Here is a 19,420-nt window from a genome sequence, read left to right on the forward strand (position 1 = left end):
CATGTAATTCATTTTTTACCTTAGGAATTCCTGTACTGTCAAGCCATACTTCATTAATAGATTTGAGTGAAAGACCTTGTCTAGAAGAGAAATACAGACATTTTAAGCAAGTGTTTAAAGTTTAAATACAACTACATATTTGTTGATGAATCTTTATTTTATTGTAAATTACCAATACCTGAAAACCTCATCAAGTGATCTTTTTCCACCTACAGTCTCTGCACACTTTTTCTTACATATTTTTTATAATAAAACTATTTTTACTGTTTGTATTTGTCATACAAACATAGTGCATTATTCATTTAATTATAATTAGTGTCTGTGTATCAGAGCTTGCTAAATAGACCTGACTGTGGCTTGAATTACAGTCATGAGGGTAGAAGCAGTTATCTATAGAAGACATAGCTGCTTAATTCAGTCTGAGTTTAGCCACATGTCTTGGATTGACTCAGTGACATTTAATGTAAACTTAATGTTACAGATAACTAAATTAAAATGTTAGTTGTTTCAAAAGACAAAATATGGATAGACAACGACTTCCACATAATGCATCTAAATAATAAAAAAAATATTTTTTTCTGAAAAACATTCACAGCGGAGATAAACTATTTTGGAAAAAAAGACAAATCATTTGAGTCAGGCGAGAGCTTTCTAGATATAACACAAATAACAACACTAAACCACAACCTTCAATTGATAAATAAATGCCTTTGGCTTTCACAAAATTTCTGTAACCAGGAGAGCTGCATTGATGTGACACTGCAGACAGAACATCATCCTACTTCTCTTCAAAGTGCAAAATGCACCCATTGCCATGTTACACATCTGAATGTAGAATAGTTTTTGTTGAGGTTGACAAGAGATTAATATATACATTTTTTCTTTAACAGTTGGAATTGTTTATAGGATATGCCAAAACATAAAACCTGAAAACCCTAGAATGATCTGAAAGAATCTGACTTAGCAAATTATAATAAAAACAAAATTATTAAAATCAAGACACTATATAAAAGCGGTTGGGATTGTCCTTCCGTCCCGTGAATGCAAAGCGTAGCGGTGTTCTGCTTATCACAGACTTACTAGTTGCGGCTTGCGGTATGAAGCGACACGATGCTCCCATCGTTCCCTTGCCTTTGTGCGCGTTCTTGGAGATTAGGTAGGCTATTTTTGGATTTGTATACAAAGAAATTTTGTCCTGCCTTACTTTTTCTAACTTGGTCACTTTATTAGCAGTCATTCATTGACTTTTGTGCCACGACATTTTCAAGAGCAAAGCGCTCTGAGGACGTAGTTGTCCATGTAGTGGACACTCCACAACAGGGAAAACTGAAAAAAGGCACTAATAGAGTTTTCACACCGAATATAGTATTCAAGGAAGTTTTTGAAATTATATAGAACAAAAGTTTAAATTTCGTCGCAAAAATAACAGAAACTACGAGTATTAAAGTAATGCGGCTCAGATTCAATGTAACCAAATTCATGTGGTACATGAATTTTATTTTTCACTGTATAAAATATCAAATTGATCTACATATTGAATTGCCTTAAGAAGTGGTCGACTTAAAAGGCGGGTGAGCCTATAAATAATTATGCGGCGATTTTGTTTTCACTTCTGTTTACAGCAATCGGGTCGTAGCGTGCATTATTGCAATGTTACTTTTCTTGGTGGCTTATTACATTACGGATGTTTCACATGTTAATTTTTTTCCCTGTGCTTAAAAGCCATTAAAAAAGTGTTTCTCAACTGTGATTCCGGAACAACTCAGTACGCAAGCTATATTAAGCGTCGCTACACCTTAATGAACAAGTGCTGAAACTTATCCCTAACGACGAAGTAACTTTCACCAGCGTGGCCTCCATCGTCACAGACGATCCCGCTTTCAGTCACGGACAATTGTATGTTGCTCTCTCCAGAGGTCCATCTTTTCATTCACTCACAATGGTATCCTCAAACCCACCCCATTTGGACAACAGTGTCGTTCAGGAAGTGTTCACTCATCAATACATAATTATGCGGCGTATGCCATGCCGCGAGTTGGCTAGTATTTTACTAATGCATGTTTTTCTTCTAAATGTTCTTTCTGTCCTCAACCACGGAGACATCACTAGCACAGCAAAATCAATGGAATTAGATCACATAGTCAAAATAATAATATATTAAGAAAGCACACAAAATTTAAATCAAAATCAAAATCAGAGTAAAAAATGTTAACGATTTACATTATGAGGTAGAAGTACATAATAAACAAGAACAGCTGTGCCAGATATTTGAAATACTAAAATGTGTGCTTCAGTTTAAATGTTTGAAGTCAAAATATTCTTGGCTGTAACAGCAATCTATCATTTCTCACCCTCTGACAGTGGTTTATAGTGGCTTAGATCCCTAGTAAAGGATCAAAAATAACATCATATTTGTAATCACTGGCTTTGAAATAGCCCAAAATGATACCCAACATGCTTATGTTTGTCATTTATCATTTTTAACCTTCTGGGATTAGCTCTTAGAAGACTAGGACCACTGGCAATAAAAAAATATCAAAAATATTTCTCATATGTGTTAACGACACCCTCGAAGCAGCGTATTACATGCTTGTGTTACTACATTAAACATGTCTGCATTAATCACCTTCATTTTTTCATAGTTTTGTAAAATCGAGTAATTTTGTCCCCTTATATCCTCTCAGATTAGTTGTTTGGTGAAGACATCTATTGGTTAAGGATGTAATTTTCTACATAAAATATAGTCAGAAAATTCCCTAAAAATCAGGGTTGTTTGGGTCTAGAGGGCCAAAATTGGGGGAACTCCAAAAAGCTCAACTTCTTGCATAACTAAACATCAAGACAAGTTGAAGTAATTCTTATGAACTCAATTAAATAATGTGGACTCTTGTCTCATTTGAAATTTATAATCTTGTCTCATTTGTAACATAAGACAACTTTTATGTTTGTAGTTGACTCTTTCTTTTAACTAATCCAGGTTGCCCAGGACTTGCATTTTCAAGACTAAACAAAATTGGGAAGAAAACGTGCAGTAGATAATAGGTCTTTGTTACTATTTGAGTTGTGCACGAAGCAGTTGGGGAACAGTCTTGGGAATTTTAGCAGTTTTCTATACTGGGTACTCTCCTATCTTGTTTGAAAAGTTTGAACAGCCATCTCACATTCACAGCCAGCTTAAACTGCAAATGTAAAAAAACTGCTTCAGGGAGCAAACCGAAGTTCCCTGCCAGACATACGTTGTTTGGAATGAGTGTAGATTAATGGGATTTTTAAAAATCTTCTTGGATCACAATACTATAAAAAGGGAAAGATATCTTTATATGAGTCAGATGCAGAGAGATGAGTGTCAGAAGAGCAATTAAGCAGGGTTGGATTTAGATTTTTTTCTGTCTGTATATTTGGCTCTAAATCTGTATGTGGCAAAATGATATATATGCAGGAGATGAAAACTGCCCAAACACTAACATATCTGAAATGTTTTTAAGGCTTTTTGGACTGTAGTTCAGCATTTTTACGTTTATTACACTGGTCTGTAAAACCTTGGCAAGAGAAATGCTCTATCCCATGTAGCTTTTGAGAGATGAAAGTTTCAAATTAAAAAACATTATTTAAGAGAAAAAGTGTAATATATTATGAAAATTATACATTCAGACTTGAATATGTTATAAAATACATATATAATTGGTTTAAATTTAACAGAAAGTAGTCACTTGCAAGATTTTGTCCTCTTACGGTCCCTCTGAGAGTGTTTCATGGTGAAATGACCAACAGATGTCTGCTAACACAGATTCACTCCACATTTTACTCTAATGTCTTTACACCTGAGTGAAGTCCTGGTGGAACTTCTCCCCATGTTCACCAGAGTCGGATCTCAGGTTTTCAAAGAAAGAATAGAAGGTAAAAGCATATGGAATAAATTTTTACAGATATGTTGCACATAAGTCCTAGGTAGGAGGAGAGAAGCTCCTTAACTAGTTCTGTTATTTTCTACCTTTTTACTCCCAGGAGAATTGTGACACATGTATTTTTTTGCCAATAAAGGAAGCATGTGTATTCATTTATTATCTGCTTAACAGCTACCTGTTCAAGACAATGGATAGATACGTGCAAAGTTGGGCTGATCTTTCTGTAAAAAAAAAAAAAAAAAATCTTTCTCTCTTCTGGACAACAAAAAAATGTGTCATTTAAACCTTCTATATATAAATTCTCATTCATTTTAAAGTTATAAGAACAGAGAAAAAAATACCGATTGAGGGCAAAAAGGCTTGTAGCAAATACTTGATTTTGGGTTGTTTCCACCTTAATTAATGTTAGTAATGAGGATGCCTGCAATTTGTCTACTGAAAATATAAAACCAACTTATATTCTGAGCATGAAAAATCAAACATAGTTTTTTTGAAAATGGCATTTTTCATTGAATCTGATTATCTCATGGAAAGGGTTTGTAGCAGAAAAATTCCAATTTCAGAAAAGGATTCAGCACAACTAAACCTATCGAGTACACCAAATATTTGTACAGGAGGATTTTGGTGAAGGCCATTGTTATTAGTTGGCTCAAACCTTGATGGATTTCTGATGTGTCTGTTGTCACACAGCCATTCAAAATGCAAATTGTGTGCTGCTTGTATGAATTAGCCTCAGTGCAGTATACAGATACAGTAAGAAGATCAATTTTCTCTTCTTAAAGACTACCCTTCTTTAAAGTAGTATATAAGGGTAAATGAGCGGTGAAGTTTCTGCCCTGTTTACCGTTTTATTAATTTCTATTATTTTGCCTTTCACAGAAAGCATGACCACAAGGCCCCTTACAAAACAAATATGAATACAGTTCACTTACATTTTAACTGTACCTACCTTTCAATTTCTGGAAAATGTCGGAGAAGCATTTTCAGAAAATCCTAAATGTAGAAAAAGGAATGGCATTAGTGTATATCAATACAAAACTCAATTTTTACTAATCAAATCTCTGAGATTGATAGGTTACAATGAACAATGTAATTAATGTGTATGGGCTCTCTAGGTTATTTTTTTCCTGTATTGTGCAATATCAATTTAAAACTTGAAATGGGGCATCAATTATTTCTTACAAACTTCTGCTGTGGAAAAAGAAATCAAAAGGGAGAAATGAGTGCCAAGGGCTTGATTGGACAAATACTTAAGAATATTCCATACAGATTACGGTAGCAAGAAGAAAATAGCAATCTTTGGGCTAGGGTGGCACTAAAACCTCCTAGAATAGTGCTGTGTGTGTCAAAATGTAATGTCCATGTACAATGATAGAGATGGGTGAACCAGCAGATGTCAGGTGTGCTCCTAACTCTCTTCTAAGAGTAAGAGTGAGTTAAGCAATGAAAGGTGGAAGAACACGGTACACTGGAGGGAAGCTGAGTTGTCTCCTCTTTATTCATATTATAAGACTAAGAATAATATGAATAACAACCATTGTAGAATGTTAATGTAAAAACTTACACCACTAAATTTCCCATATTAAAAAGTAAACACAGAACAGCCCACCTGAGACAGAATAAGCTGACCATGAAATTTTTCCACAAAATATCGAAAAAACTGGAGATATAATTCTTCTTTAATTTTGCTGGCTAAAAAACGTAGAAGAAAGAAACCCTAAAAACAGAAAATAATAGGCACTGTAATGAATTTTTCAACAGTAAACACATTCTACAGTATAATTTTGCACTTAAATAGTAATAGTATTCATAATGTTAAAGCTGAGGCTGCCAGGATAGACTTCAGCTTCAGGAACACCAACATGTCAAATCTGATGTTTGTCACATGGACCACTTAATTAGAGTAATTTCAACTTAAAACCAACCAGAGCAGCAGATTCTAATGCATAGACAACCACTTACAAATGAAAAAACAGAACACAAAAGTAAATTACATTTTGTTAAAACAAACTAATATAAATAAAATCTAGAAATCTGAGCAAATGTATTATGGATAATTTGTTTTCTTAATGAAACAAAGGTAGTGCAGAGTCTTAATGTTAACTGGATTTGATTAGAAATTATCACTAAACATATTATATTGTGTCACCATTCAAGATGCAATTATTAACAATTTAGTACAGACTAATCATAATTATTCACATTTTATTTATTCTGTTATATTTGGTAACTGCAACAGAAATTAGTGTGAAGTCAGAACACATAGGGAAATGAAAATCAGTTAATTCATTGCAGTGTTCACAAATATCAAACTGATAATAGTAAACGGATCATTTGGAAGGGATTTAGAGACAAAGTAAGTTTTAAAAAAATATTCTTGCTTGAATGCGCTATTCACCATGCAATACACTGCCTATGATAAGTTTAACTTTAACAACAGATGAAATGATAAAAGGTCAAGTTACTCTTCCAAATGTGATGATTGAGAAGGATGGACACACTATAAACAGTTGATACAGTAATAAATTCAAAAAGATTCAACCTTCATAAATTACACAGAAGATAAGGAATAAAACAAATAGCATAGGTCTAATACTGCATAGAAATGGAAATAATGTTAACTGTGAGATTGTTGCTTTATTTACCAAATTATTTACCATTAGAATGCAAGCAACATGTGTTCTTTTCCAAAAAAAGTACAAAAACAACCTTTCAGGACTGAAATTGTACATCATCCTTTTAAAATGATCCAGCCATTTTTAGAATTGTAATTGAGTTTGCATTATAAGCTCATCACCCTCTGTGAAAATTTCATGTCAAATAGGAATACTATTTGAATAAGAGATTGTTCGGTCTTTGGGCAATAAATGTTCATCGTGTAACAGATCCCCTTTTCCTGAGCCTTGATAAAGTACCATGGGGAAATTTTACATATAAGACACTTTGAGATATTCACGGATGTCTTATGATATACAATACAGTATATGGTTCAGTTTATATCATGAAGTTCATCCATAGCCTAAATTCTTATAAGACTATAACAAATATAACAATAATAGTGTTTTATCTAAAGCAAATCTAACAAACTACTGATAAGGGTCAAAAAACTAATCATTCTGAACAAGGTGTTCTCAAAGTACAATGAAATAATGAAATATGAAATGAAACAATGAAATATCAGTATTTTATGTGACACAAAGAACTTAAAACTTGAAAAGATTAATTCATTAGAACTCGTTTCACTTTGTTTAAAATATTCTGTGTATGATCATTCAGAAAATGCATTGCATCATCTTTTAAATACAGTCATAGTAACATGAAATGCATTTACACATTGATGTTCCCAAATAAATTCAGAAAATGGGATGCACAATTGATGAACTACAATGTTTCAAAACCAGACCATATCAAAATACACGCAGATTCATTTCAAGCCAAACTTTGATGGTCACATATACAGTACCAAAGATTAGAAGATGATATATGGGAAACATGATGTGATACATACAGAGTGTATAATGTTAAATATGCAATTCAAATCAAATGAGTTAAAAGTCAAAGCTCTGATATGTCAAGAAGACAGATGGTAATGTGAAAATATTTACTTATGAATGAGATGAAAACTAATAGAAACAATAGTCATATTATGCATGTCTTTTTTAATAACACAAAATCAAATTAAATGAATTACTTCTTTTAACTGAAGTAAGTAAAATTACCTTTAGGTAGTGCACCTGCATGAAGATTTTGTCTGGATTAAGGCCATGTTTTACTTGAGATGATCCTGATTCACTTACTTCTCCTGTGTGCTCTCCCTTAGGTCTAAGAATAAACACAAATTATATTTGATTGCATTTATCCTTACTGCATAATATCTGAATGTGTGAGATCCTTAACACTTATTTATTGTACATCTAAGTGTAACCCAAGTTTTGATTATGAATAAATTATGTGTAACTTATTGCTGATAGATTAGTTCTGTTACAATGATTATGGTATTACCAGTGTCATAGCTGGCGGAGGCTATGGAGGTGCAGGTGGCTCCAACCAAAGGGGTACGAAAACCTCGGAAGGGGGTTGCCGAAAAGGCAAGTCCCGGGATGCCGGTAGGAGGGGGGAGCGCTGCCAGTGCAAAGCACGACAGGACACCAGGTGGTGGTGTCCAGGCAGTGTCTTCACCCCTGTTTCTGTATCTGTTGCAGGACCGGACCCTGGACGAGCAGTAGGACCAACTTCGGGGATGAGCTGCCCTCGCAGAATGAGTCACTCCGACCGACAGGTCTTTGCTGGCGGTGGGGCAGTGTCGCGGGTGGCTGGGGTGGCGACCCGGCCAGGACGCCCCGGAGGACCGGAAGAGGGCTTGCGCCTTTCCCAGACCACGTGGGGGCAACTGCCCTGGTATTTATAGGGACCACGGGTACAGAGCTTTGAAGCTCAACCCTGTAGGGGCCCATGGTCACCACCAGGGGGCGTCCCAATGGCTTTGGAGCCCTGGACCTCAGCACTTCCGCCACACCCGGAAGTGCTGGGGGGAAGAGAAGCGGGGACACCCGGAGTGCTTCCGGGTGCTCAGCCGGCACTTCCGCCACACTGGGGAGTGCCGGTGGAAGATTGCTGGGAAGCACCTGGAGCACATCCGGGTGATTATAAAAGGGGCCGCCTCCCTCCATTTGATGGCTGGAGTCGGGTGGAAGAGGACGGAGCTCGGAGGAGAGGAGTGGAGGTGGTCTGAAGAGGAGAAAGGCATTGTGCAGAGGGCCTGGACTGAGTGTGATTGGTGCTGCGGCACTGGGTTGTGTGATTCACTGCTGTACATATCTGTAAATAAACGTGTGTTGGGTGACAAAACGATGTCTGCCTGTCTGTGTCCGGCCTGTATCCCACACCAGGAATTTTTATAATAGATAATATACAAGGCAGTGAGTTAAAAGTAAGTAGTCTTTATAAGCTTTAATGTTGCAAAAGTACATTATGCTACAGAAAGACATCAATCCATGGAGACACCTCAGAAATACAGTCAGAAACAAGGAGGCTTTTGCTGTTGATTGTTAGCCAGAACTATATGGGCCCCATTTATATAGGACAGTAGTCAAGATTTGTGGAAAAAAATTCCTCAGCAATTTAATGATATAGAATTGCTGCTCACAGTTAATGCTGAATTTTTTTAATCATCAGATACCACTTGCAATCAAACTTTATTGTTACACAATTTAACATTAACAGCCAAATAGGTTTTGCAAAGATGTGTGTATTAAATATGAGCCTGCAAATTGCTTTCTCTCAAGTCTGATCATAATGCCATTATCTGAAATAGCCATCTCCTAAACTAGGCCTATTTTTTAAATTACAACAACTAATTTCTATTTGAATCCTGTACTTAGATATGGCAAACCAAACAGGTATTGGATTGGAGGTGAACATAATTAAAACTGTGTCACATACTGTTGAAAGGAATTAGTGATACATTTTAAGTGAATCAAAAGATCACTGGCACCGTCATGTTCATATGGTATACAGTAGACAATTTCAAGTTTCTACTGTTAGCATCGTGATATGGGAGGTCAACACATCTGTTAAATTTAAGAAAGCTTACAGGATGTTCTTTCTGGAAAAGTAAAAAAAAAATTAGAATGCCACAGGAAGCAAAGACCATTTTCTATAAGGTAATTACCGAACTATTTGACCTTCTCTGTCACTGTTTGCCATGGCAGTCTCCTTGTGGAGGATGGGAAGCAGCTGGCAAAATGGCCGTGGACTGCTTTTAAAATCATTGATTCATACCTCCCCACTGTGGATTCTACTTTTGCAAACTAAAACATGAAAGTACAGATCCCCAAGTTTTGAGGTACTGTACATAAACATTTAACATCTTGATCTTAACAGTACCTTACAAAAATATGTAATCATGTGTTAAACTGCTTGTTTGTGACTTGATGATTATTGTTGTACTTATGTTGTATATTTGCATTGCTGCTTTAATTGTATGAGAGTCAGCAAAAAAAATAAATCCACAAAACTGACTTGGTAAGGCAATAAAGTTTTTACTATTTTCTGGCTGTGTTTCAACATACCATATAGTAAATGCACACATGAATCATAAAGTTTTGATAACAACCTTGAAACAGGAAAATAAACCTTTAAATACTAAATATAATGAAAACCATTTACATTTTAGATTAACTAGAACTGGCAGCAATATTAGTACATTTTTTACAGAACTTAATTAACAGGAAATTGCATTAAATAACTTAATAGCTCCTAATATTGCCCCTACCATTCAGTTTTTAAAAACAATTAAAGGCATGGGAGTCATAGATCTTGCAATATTAAAAATAAAGCATGTATTCAAAATTGTAATTGCATCGTTAGTTTGTCCTTTTAATTAACCAAAATTTTTTTTGTTGACAGCTCATTTTCATCTTAAAGCTGCCTTTCAAACCTATTGTATCTTCACAACGCCATTAGTTGCAATAACAAACAAAAATAACTATTACAATTTAAAGCATATTTTTTTATTTTTGGAAATTAGGAAGGCATACCAACACTTCCAATGCTGCTGGTCACTCAAACATTGCATCATGCTAAGGAGGATTTGGAGACTTTGAAGAAAGTACAAAATAATACTGGATGAAAGGATAGACCAGTCTTTAGCAGGACTATGGCAAATCAGACATCAATTGGTATAATTTTTGTATGTAGAAACACTGGATTTTGAGGTTGTTCATAATTTTAAGTCAACTTTCTTCTCATTTTACTTTTATTTTTAAGTATCTGTTTAATACAATGTATTTTGACCCGTCATCTTTCAATAAAAGCTAGCTATTAAAGGTCACTAAAACATTATTATTTTCTCAGTCCGTTATGTTAGAAAGATTAAAGGAATGCAAAAATTGTCAAATGATTGAAAAACTGCACATATTACATGAGTCTTCTTTTTTTTTTTACATGAATCTTCTTCTTCTTCTTTCCTGTGGCATATTATGTATACAAACTGTAAGAAATGGCAGAGGGGTGGTTAAACCTACCGGGGTTCAAAACCCATGCACAGTTGTTATCTGTGTAGAGCTTTTATACTCTCCTTGTGTCTTTGTGGGTTTTTCCAAGTACACCAATAATTTTCTGACATTCACAGTAACATGCATGCTTGGTTATTTGAAAATTCTAAACAGGTCCAGTGTGAGTGTGAAGTATGTCTAAGAATGGGCTCTGCAACTGACTGGGCCCTGTCTAGGGTTGGTCCCCGCTTTGTGCCCAGGGCTGATAGCTTAAGTTTTAGACCTCTGAAAACCTGATTGGGATTAGGTGGGTCTGAGAATGTCATGTTGTGAACAATAAGAAGCATTATTTTCTATATTAAAACTTTTTTCTATATACACTTTAACCATTTTCTATTATTCATGTAAAATTACTGGCACTTACAGTATGAGAATAACTATGGGATATCACATACAGTGTGTATAGTATGCTAACACTATGCTACAAAATTTAAAGACCACTCTGATAATTACATTGCAACTAAAATTAAATTATATTTAAATTGATTTAAAGATAAATATTAGTCATTGCTGTATGTCTGTCTGAAAAATGAAAACTAATACTCCTTGCTAATGTTGATTATGCAGAATCTGCTGCCCAACTGACAGTTTAGATCTGTATCTGGGAAACATTAGATATCTGCTATAATTAGCAAAGAAAAATAATGAATATATGAAATATTTATTCATGATCAGTTATCAGATTTCATAAGAAAATTAATTGTTCTTATCACAGAACAAAAGGGCTACTATCAAATAATAATATAGTATTATCCCATACTGTTTTTCATTCGTAATATGTTACTTTGCAAAAATCTCCCATGTGTTCATCATCTCTATAAGGAAGCATAAATCATCAATAAGGAGTTTCTGGGGTTTCAAGAGAACAGAACATTTTAGATATTGTGGCTGATGCTGAAAAGTTGCTTTATTATTTTATAGGAATTCTGAACTCTTTGAAAGCTTCACATTTAATGCAATATATGAATACATTAAAAACTGGAGCACTTGTTATATTAATTTGAAATCTAAGTCCACTTTAATTTTGCAATTGCCCAAGGTTTATCACTAAATATATTAATAATTACAGTATGTTATTGAGGCAACAATAAAAACTGGAAAACTGGCTAGACAAAGCATTTTTTTCTCCTGAAAAACCTATCATACTGTACATATTCATGTATGTACCTATACATATTCAAGTTGAAAGTTTAAAATGATACAATACCCGAAATAAAATTTGATCTGTAAAGAGCACAAATAAATGGGAATAAACAATAAAAAGCGGTTTATTCAGATTAGGAGTTAAAAATAATTTGTTTATTCTCTGAGTGAACTAACAATATATGGAGTTTGCTATGAAATTCTGCAGCTTTCTAGCTTAATTTGATAATGTTCTCAACTGCATTATCACATTTTCAAATGTACTCAGATAATTTTGGCTATTTGTGCCACTGTGTTGACTACAGATTCATGTTATTTTTCATACACTCACTATTTATTGTGATGCACTGATTTCTGTCAGTCATGCTTAAAACAAAAACAGGTTTTGAAATATAACTTACATAATATATATCTGACAATGAAAAACTAAAAGAAGTGTCATGTTAATTTTTTTAACAGTTATTTCAGCAATGCCAAAATTATGGTATCTAGTTTTATTAAGGACGAAAACTTGATATTGCTGTTACTATTATCTGTTCCAAATTTTCATCAATCCTTCTTAGGACAATAATACTCTGTTTCAGAACAGAGGCTTATACTCTAAAAATCAAGGTAACATGGCTAGGCGGAGTGGTGGCTCTGAGGCTAGGGATCTACACTGGCAATCGGAAGGTTGCCGGTTCGAATCCCGTAAAATGCCAAAAAGAGACTCTGCTCTGTCGGGCCCTTAAGCAAGGCCCTTAACCTACAATTGCTAAGTGCTTTGAGTAGTGAGAAAAAGCACTATATAAATGCAAAGAATTATTTATTACTAAGCAATAAAACAATCAGGCCACCTGAGAATCTGAAGCTGTTCTTCTGAAATCTGTAATTCATCCCTGAGACGTCTGAAACGAAGAAATGCCTTGAGTTCCTGCTGCTTCAGAGCTTCCTCCTGTGGAAGCTGAATTTGAAAATAAAAACATGGCAGTGATTAAAAAATATAAGTACATATCTTATTCTCATTATAATTGTAAGGTGACAGTAAAAAAGAAAACATTGACAAAGCCTTTCACCGTCATATTTCCACATTTAATATATCAGCTCATTATAATATGTAATTATCTTATTCAGAGCTGAGAAACAGGGCATATGTACATGCTTAATTATTATCATCAACATATACTTATTTTTAGAGGTTGTTGAATGTACTCAAAATAAACATGATTACATTTAAATATTGATTTTTTTTAATGTATCAGCTCTAATGCGACGGCAAACAAATCACTTGATATAATAACACAAAGCTTGAGAGCTAAGAAATTAGCAAAAATGTTCACATTCTTTATAGAAAACAGTAATCTAATTTCTGGGAATTGAAATAAATTACTATCTGTTAAATAGTATAATAATGATTAATAGTGATTTTGAAACTACAGGGTTGTTGGTGTTCATCAGAATCACAAAATGATTCAGAAAAAGTCCATATTAGTATAGCTGAGGAAATGTAGAATCAAAATGTTACTTTAATATTCAAAATCTTTTGAAAACTAGTGAGGATTCAATGCAGGCATTCTGAAATGAAATGCATAGCAGATAATTTAAGGCCCTTTCCTTAGGCAGGATTCTGTATGTGAATAATTGTATCATATCATGATGCCATGATTCAGTCATACTGTCCACTAGTTTTTTTTCATATAATAAATACCCTGAATTTAGTTATAGCTAAAGTACACTATGACATAACGTTCAGTTATTACCAGCATGAAAATAATGAACGTATTCCATATCAAATTCAAGTGTATGAGAAGGAAACAACCTCTATTAGCTACACAAAGCAGACACTAAAAAGAGCTGTTTTCATCATTTTAGAGCAAAAACTGCAAACACAAAAAGGCTGCAAAAGACTTCTACTTAATCCAACATTGTTTTTGAAGCAATCCAGATGAATATTGTGATAAAAGGTGACAAAATCAGCAACAACCATCAAGAAAAAAGGTGATTAGTAATTATTAAAAGGTATTTAACACAAAATGGCTAAAATGGAATTTTATTGGTAACATATCAGTAGACCTTTAGCTAAAATGAAACTTGATTCTTTAAGAGACAGGAAAGGTCTGGTATCAGATTAACTCACACAGGGATTATATGGACCCTTTTCAGAAAATGTACAGCTGTCACATCAGGCCTTCATACAACATGAACCCAGCTATATATAAGAAAGAGTTAACCTGTATATATATGAGTAAAATGATTTCTGCATGTACCTGAAAGGCATATTGTATGGTGTTCATTTCCAAAGTGGCCTGAGATTACTTCCTGTGTAATAAAATATGTGAATGCAAAATTTCTGGCATTTTTCATTTACAGTGGATGTCGAAACCACAATGTCAAGTACTGTGCCAACATTACATTTCTAATGCTACACATTCACTCTCACTCGGTCAACATGTACCAGGACTGGTCCACTTAATATGTCACAGTCATGAAACAAACAAATAGAATTGAGTTAGGGTTGTATTTTTCAATGATAACCAAAGATTTGACTATAGATAGATAGATAGATAGATAGATAGATACTTTATACTGTACCTCAATGACAGTGACAGGAGAAAATGTTTGGATCTTGAAACAAATCATAATGGACAATCAGAGTGACAGGGTGTGAGATAGAATACATTAGAGGGATTAGTTATCAGTTATTTCAATTCATTCTTCAGTTAAACATGAGTAAGGCTTATGCACATTGGGTGCCCAGAATACTAACTCCCAAAATGAAACATCTCTGCATCCATTATATAGGAGAATTTCAGCCTAATCCAGGCTGGTAGAAATGAAAGAAACATTTCCTAATAGAGTATGAAATTTGAATATATCACTAAGACCCTGATTGCAAAGAATGAAAAAATATTTGAATCATGGTGATTCTCTGTATACTAAAAGAAGTTCAAAGTCCAAGCCACTGCTGACAAGATTATGTGTAGTTTTTTTATGACATTGAGGATGTAGTCCCTTCATGACTGAAAAGAACAAAACCAATCGATATTATGCTGATTTGCTTTGGAGTTTGCATCAGTCAATCAGGGAAAAGTGGCAAGAAATGCTATCAATCATCCTCTTTATGTTCACAAGTATGGCGTTGATCACACTGCATGAGCTGCAAAAACAATTTCAAGAAAATATGGATTTGAAGAGATCTGCACTCTTCCCTAGATCTGGCCCCACATGTTCCCCAAACTGAAGGCCTACTAACCGCAGAAGCTCTATGTCAATAATGAAAACATCAAGTCAGGTACAAAAGAGTGATTGCATTAAGAACAACAGAACATTTTGTTTGACCAACACAGAAAATCAATTTTAATGTTTTAACAAGTTCATTACTGTTCACGTGTATCATGTTGAAAACTAAAATTTGTAAGGCTTTACTGGCATTTTTCTTAACAGACCAGGCTCAAAATAATTGTATGCCCAGTATCAAGGATAAAACAACAAGGCTGAAAAACAAAAAAACAGCTAGTGGACAACAATCCAAGACATTAATTTAAAAAATGATACAACTCAGCAGGCAGCAAAAAGAATACAACTGAAAAACAGCTATGGACAAGGCAGTAAAGTGATTTTAAAATCATGTAGCAACTTAAGCCATTTTGCTCTCTCTGTTTCACGTAACACCATGGACAGACATACATCTTATCTTATACTGACTGTCATCAACAGATCAGTGATGTTGAGGTAGGCAATGCTGTAGTCTGATGATGACTATCAAGTTCGCACTTTGCATTGATTAACTGTTTGGCTGCAAGTTTTCATTCCAGCCAACAATAACCTTTTAAATGTAATCCTAGCCTAAATAAGCAAACCATCGTTTACTAGTTTCACCCCTTTTTGTGTCAAAGTAAAATTGACGAACTGGATACAGTATGTAAAGTTTTTAGTTGAATGTAGTGGTCATGTGCACTTGCATCAGCTCCCCACTTTGTTCATGTAAGTATTTCTATACTGTTAAAAAAGCAAACATCCCTAAAAATAATGAACTCAAAAAAATATGAGCTCACAGAAAAATTTTATGTATTTAATGCCATGAGAAAAATACAAACTTTTCTACATTTCTAATAAATGTAAATGTTACACTGTAACACATTTCAGGATACACAATAGAGGAAACAAATAAACAGCAAGCTACAATATTAAACAATGAAGTCAAGTGTCTGTGAAACTAATTTAAAAAATCCTGATGACAGGCAACTTCAGGACAGAAATTAAGAATGACTTCACTTATATATTGTGAGTAAAAATACCATACAATGGGGACAAACCTGAGTGCCACTCTAACCCAGACAAAGGCCAAATTGTTCCAAAATATATCTAAAAGTGTTTCCATTTTCTCATCAAAAACATAGTGATGGGTTTTAGGGAGAAATAAACAATAAACTAACAACACACTGAGCTAGTGTACTATAGTCTATGTCGTTCTGACTAAGTGGTGGGATGTTTTGTTCACTTGCCATGCTGCCATCTTTAGCCCAAGTCACCTTCCAAATGCACAATCAATGGGAATTTAAACCTTCCACCATATGGATTATTCTAAGACAATATCCAGAATTATCAAGTTTGCTTGGGAAAACTCTCACTGTTGGAGAGATCCAATATATTAGATTTGATGTGCTACCAATTTAAAAAAAAACTGGACCAAGTCAAAAACCTATCCTACTGCTGGACAACGTATTGTAAGGAAGTGCAATACTGTTACCTGGCTGGATAATAAAACTGATTTTCTGATTACAAGCCAAACAAAGGGTACAGTGAGCAAGTAAGCCCTTGCTATTTTATGGTATTATTTGATTAAGGGCCATGAAGATACTGCAAGGCAGCAACTATTTATGAACAAGGATGCCAATCCATTGAAGGGCACACTTGTGTACACACTTTAACAGAGTCACCAAATAAGTTAATGAAGTTATTTTTGGAAGTGGATAAAAACCAGGGCGCTGGCAGAAAAGCCCACATAGTCATTGGGAAAACATATAAACAGTGCAGAACTATGGAGCCAAAGCACATCAAAATTGAATCTAGACCTCTGGAACTATGATACAGCAGTGTTAACCACTGCACCACTGCTCTACTTGAAATATTTTCCAGAAAAAGTAGAATTAGAAAAAAAAAAAGATTAAAATCACCTTTTGAGCACATGCCCAAATAACATCTTCTAGGAATGTGGCAAAGCCTTCACTAACCCACTCCTCTGTCCAGTCCCGAGCACCAATGGCTAGACCAAACCAGGCATGGGCAATCTCATGGCAAAGTCGTGCACCACAAAGGTAACTCTTTCCAGGAAGTATACTTTGTGACAAAAAGATGATGTGAGGGCTGCAGAAATCAGAAAGACAAAAATCTAAATACATATTTGCAAAGAAAACAGAACATAATAATTTAACATAAAGCTACACTAAAAAAAGCAAGCCTATTAATATAAGCATGACACAGAATGACAAGCATAAATCCATAAATAACAAATAATGAGCAACCAGACATTATTTGGTAAAGATGGAAGTGAATGAATTACAGATCCATTAAAGTTATTTTTAAACATCACCTGTATGTCTTCAATCTTTGATCTTTTAATTACCACTGGCATTCGTATCTATCAATTGTGACAGTTTTAAGAGTATTTTCATGTCTGCAGAAACAGAAGAAATTTCCACATGTCTTCTTTGTCTTTTAAAAGCTTTTAAATACTTTCCTAATAATTAAACAAAGATGAAAGTAGGCATAAATTATTTTTTTCTGCAATATGAACGATTAATATTACTTGTTTTGTTTTTGGTGTGTTGTAAAATATAACATTTTAGAGTCTAGCATCCTACTTTTAACTTGATAAGCCAAACAAAGCACATATTGACTTGCCAGGACTACAAATGGTTAATGTCTCATTTTAAACTTTGTCTAAAAATATGTCTAAAATCATAAACAGTGAACATGTACAGAAGTTTATGTAGTTAAATTACCATCACACTCTTAAGACATCATATTTGGCAAGAACACAACTTTAAACTGCCATGAAAAATGCCCCCAAAAAGCACTAGAGCAGACAAAGGAAAATAAAAAGTACAACAAATCAGCACCTAAGGACATCTTTAATGTATAAATAGCTTTTAAAAGCATTGGTAAAATGCAATTAATATTAAATATATTTTACACTATATGGCAAACAAGGTTGTGATTTCAGTGGCAAACAGCTATTAAAAATTTTACCTTTAACTTTCATTTTACGTAACCTTACCTTCACAATATGCTTGTAGTAAAAACCTTTACAATTCCATTATCAGTTCTCTATAGTAGCGATGCAAAAATGAGCATTAACCTAGTCAAAATAAATAATGCTGAACCAAAATATTATTCCTAAGGTAGAAGAGGAGAACTCAAAGACTTCAAATTATGAAAAAATAATAATGATGTATCTTTCACTTCATCAATAAGCCAGAAGATTGTACTAACTAACAGCACACTTCCTCAGGAATTGATTAAGATAACAAAACCAGTGAAATACATAATAATAATAATATTCTGCTGCTATGTGCGGCTTCCTGATACTTTTTGCACAGGGATATATGTAATGAGGTGCATTATACACCTCCAGGCCTCCTAACTCAGGTTAGTGCATAAATACATAATTTTTAATTGAGAGAAGACCATTGTCCAGAAATCTTATTTGGCTAGCTAATAGCTACACTTTTCCAAAATCTCATCCAGATATTTTTTAATAGTTGTCATAGTTCATGAAAGAGAAAGTTTGATAATTCAATACTGAATGGATTCAGATAACTGCTCGATAATTAACATTATCACACAATGGCTTTACAATTGGTAGCAGGCAGAGATGGAGCTAAAATATTTTCATTGAATATGCCTTGTATAATGCATCATTAAGTGATGAGGGGGCCAGACCTTTTTAATTTAATGTTTTAGCAGAGAGGCTTGGTTTTAATGTTATGTTGTACTTTAGTTTACTTAACAAACTAAATTGCAGACACTAACATAGAGTATTTTGTATTAGAATTTTACATAAATACATCTATGATGTCTTTCACTCTTTGCTAGTGTGGCAGATGGCCAGGGGTCCTGCCCAGCCAGGATGCCTGGAGGATCAGGGAGAGGAGCAATACCTTCCCTGGGCCACCAGAGGGCAGCTGCCCTGGTCTGCGTGGGGGCCACGGGAGCAGAGCTTGGAAGCTTAACCTGGTTGGGGCCCGTGGTCACCACCAGGGGGCACCCGGATACTTGTGGAGCCCTGGAAGGCAGCTCTTCCGCCACACCAGGAAGTGCTGCCGGACCAGGGAT

At 34.6% G+C, this 19,420-nt stretch overlaps 1 protein-coding gene across 4 annotated transcripts in view; it reads right to left on the reverse strand.

Moving 5' to 3' along the window:
- Positions 1 to 19,420, reverse strand: part of aopep (aminopeptidase O (putative)) — a 255,885-nt gene that overhangs the window by 141,466 nt on the left and 94,999 nt on the right. For all 4 annotated transcript variants that reach the window (XR_007935394.1, XM_051929668.1, XM_051929667.1 and 1 more), the window contains exons 6-11: positions 17,260 to 17,449; positions 12,940 to 13,046; positions 7,625 to 7,727; positions 5,515 to 5,622; positions 4,855 to 4,898; positions 20 to 80 (exon numbers count right to left, since the gene is read on the reverse strand). Coding sequence is in view for 3 of the 4 variants with exons in the window: in XM_051929668.1 (XP_051785628.1) it covers positions 20 to 80; positions 4,855 to 4,898; positions 5,515 to 5,622; positions 7,625 to 7,727; positions 12,940 to 13,046; positions 17,260 to 17,449 (613 nt within the window). In the remaining variant the exon portion in view is untranslated. The remainder of the gene's footprint in view (positions 1 to 19; positions 81 to 4,854; positions 4,899 to 5,514; positions 5,623 to 7,624; positions 7,728 to 12,939; positions 13,047 to 17,259; positions 17,450 to 19,420) is intronic.

This window comes from Erpetoichthys calabaricus, chromosome 7, assembly GCF_900747795.2.
Source record: "Erpetoichthys calabaricus chromosome 7, fErpCal1.3, whole genome shotgun sequence".
Classification (NCBI taxonomy): domain Eukaryota; kingdom Metazoa; phylum Chordata; class Cladistia; order Polypteriformes; family Polypteridae; genus Erpetoichthys; species Erpetoichthys calabaricus.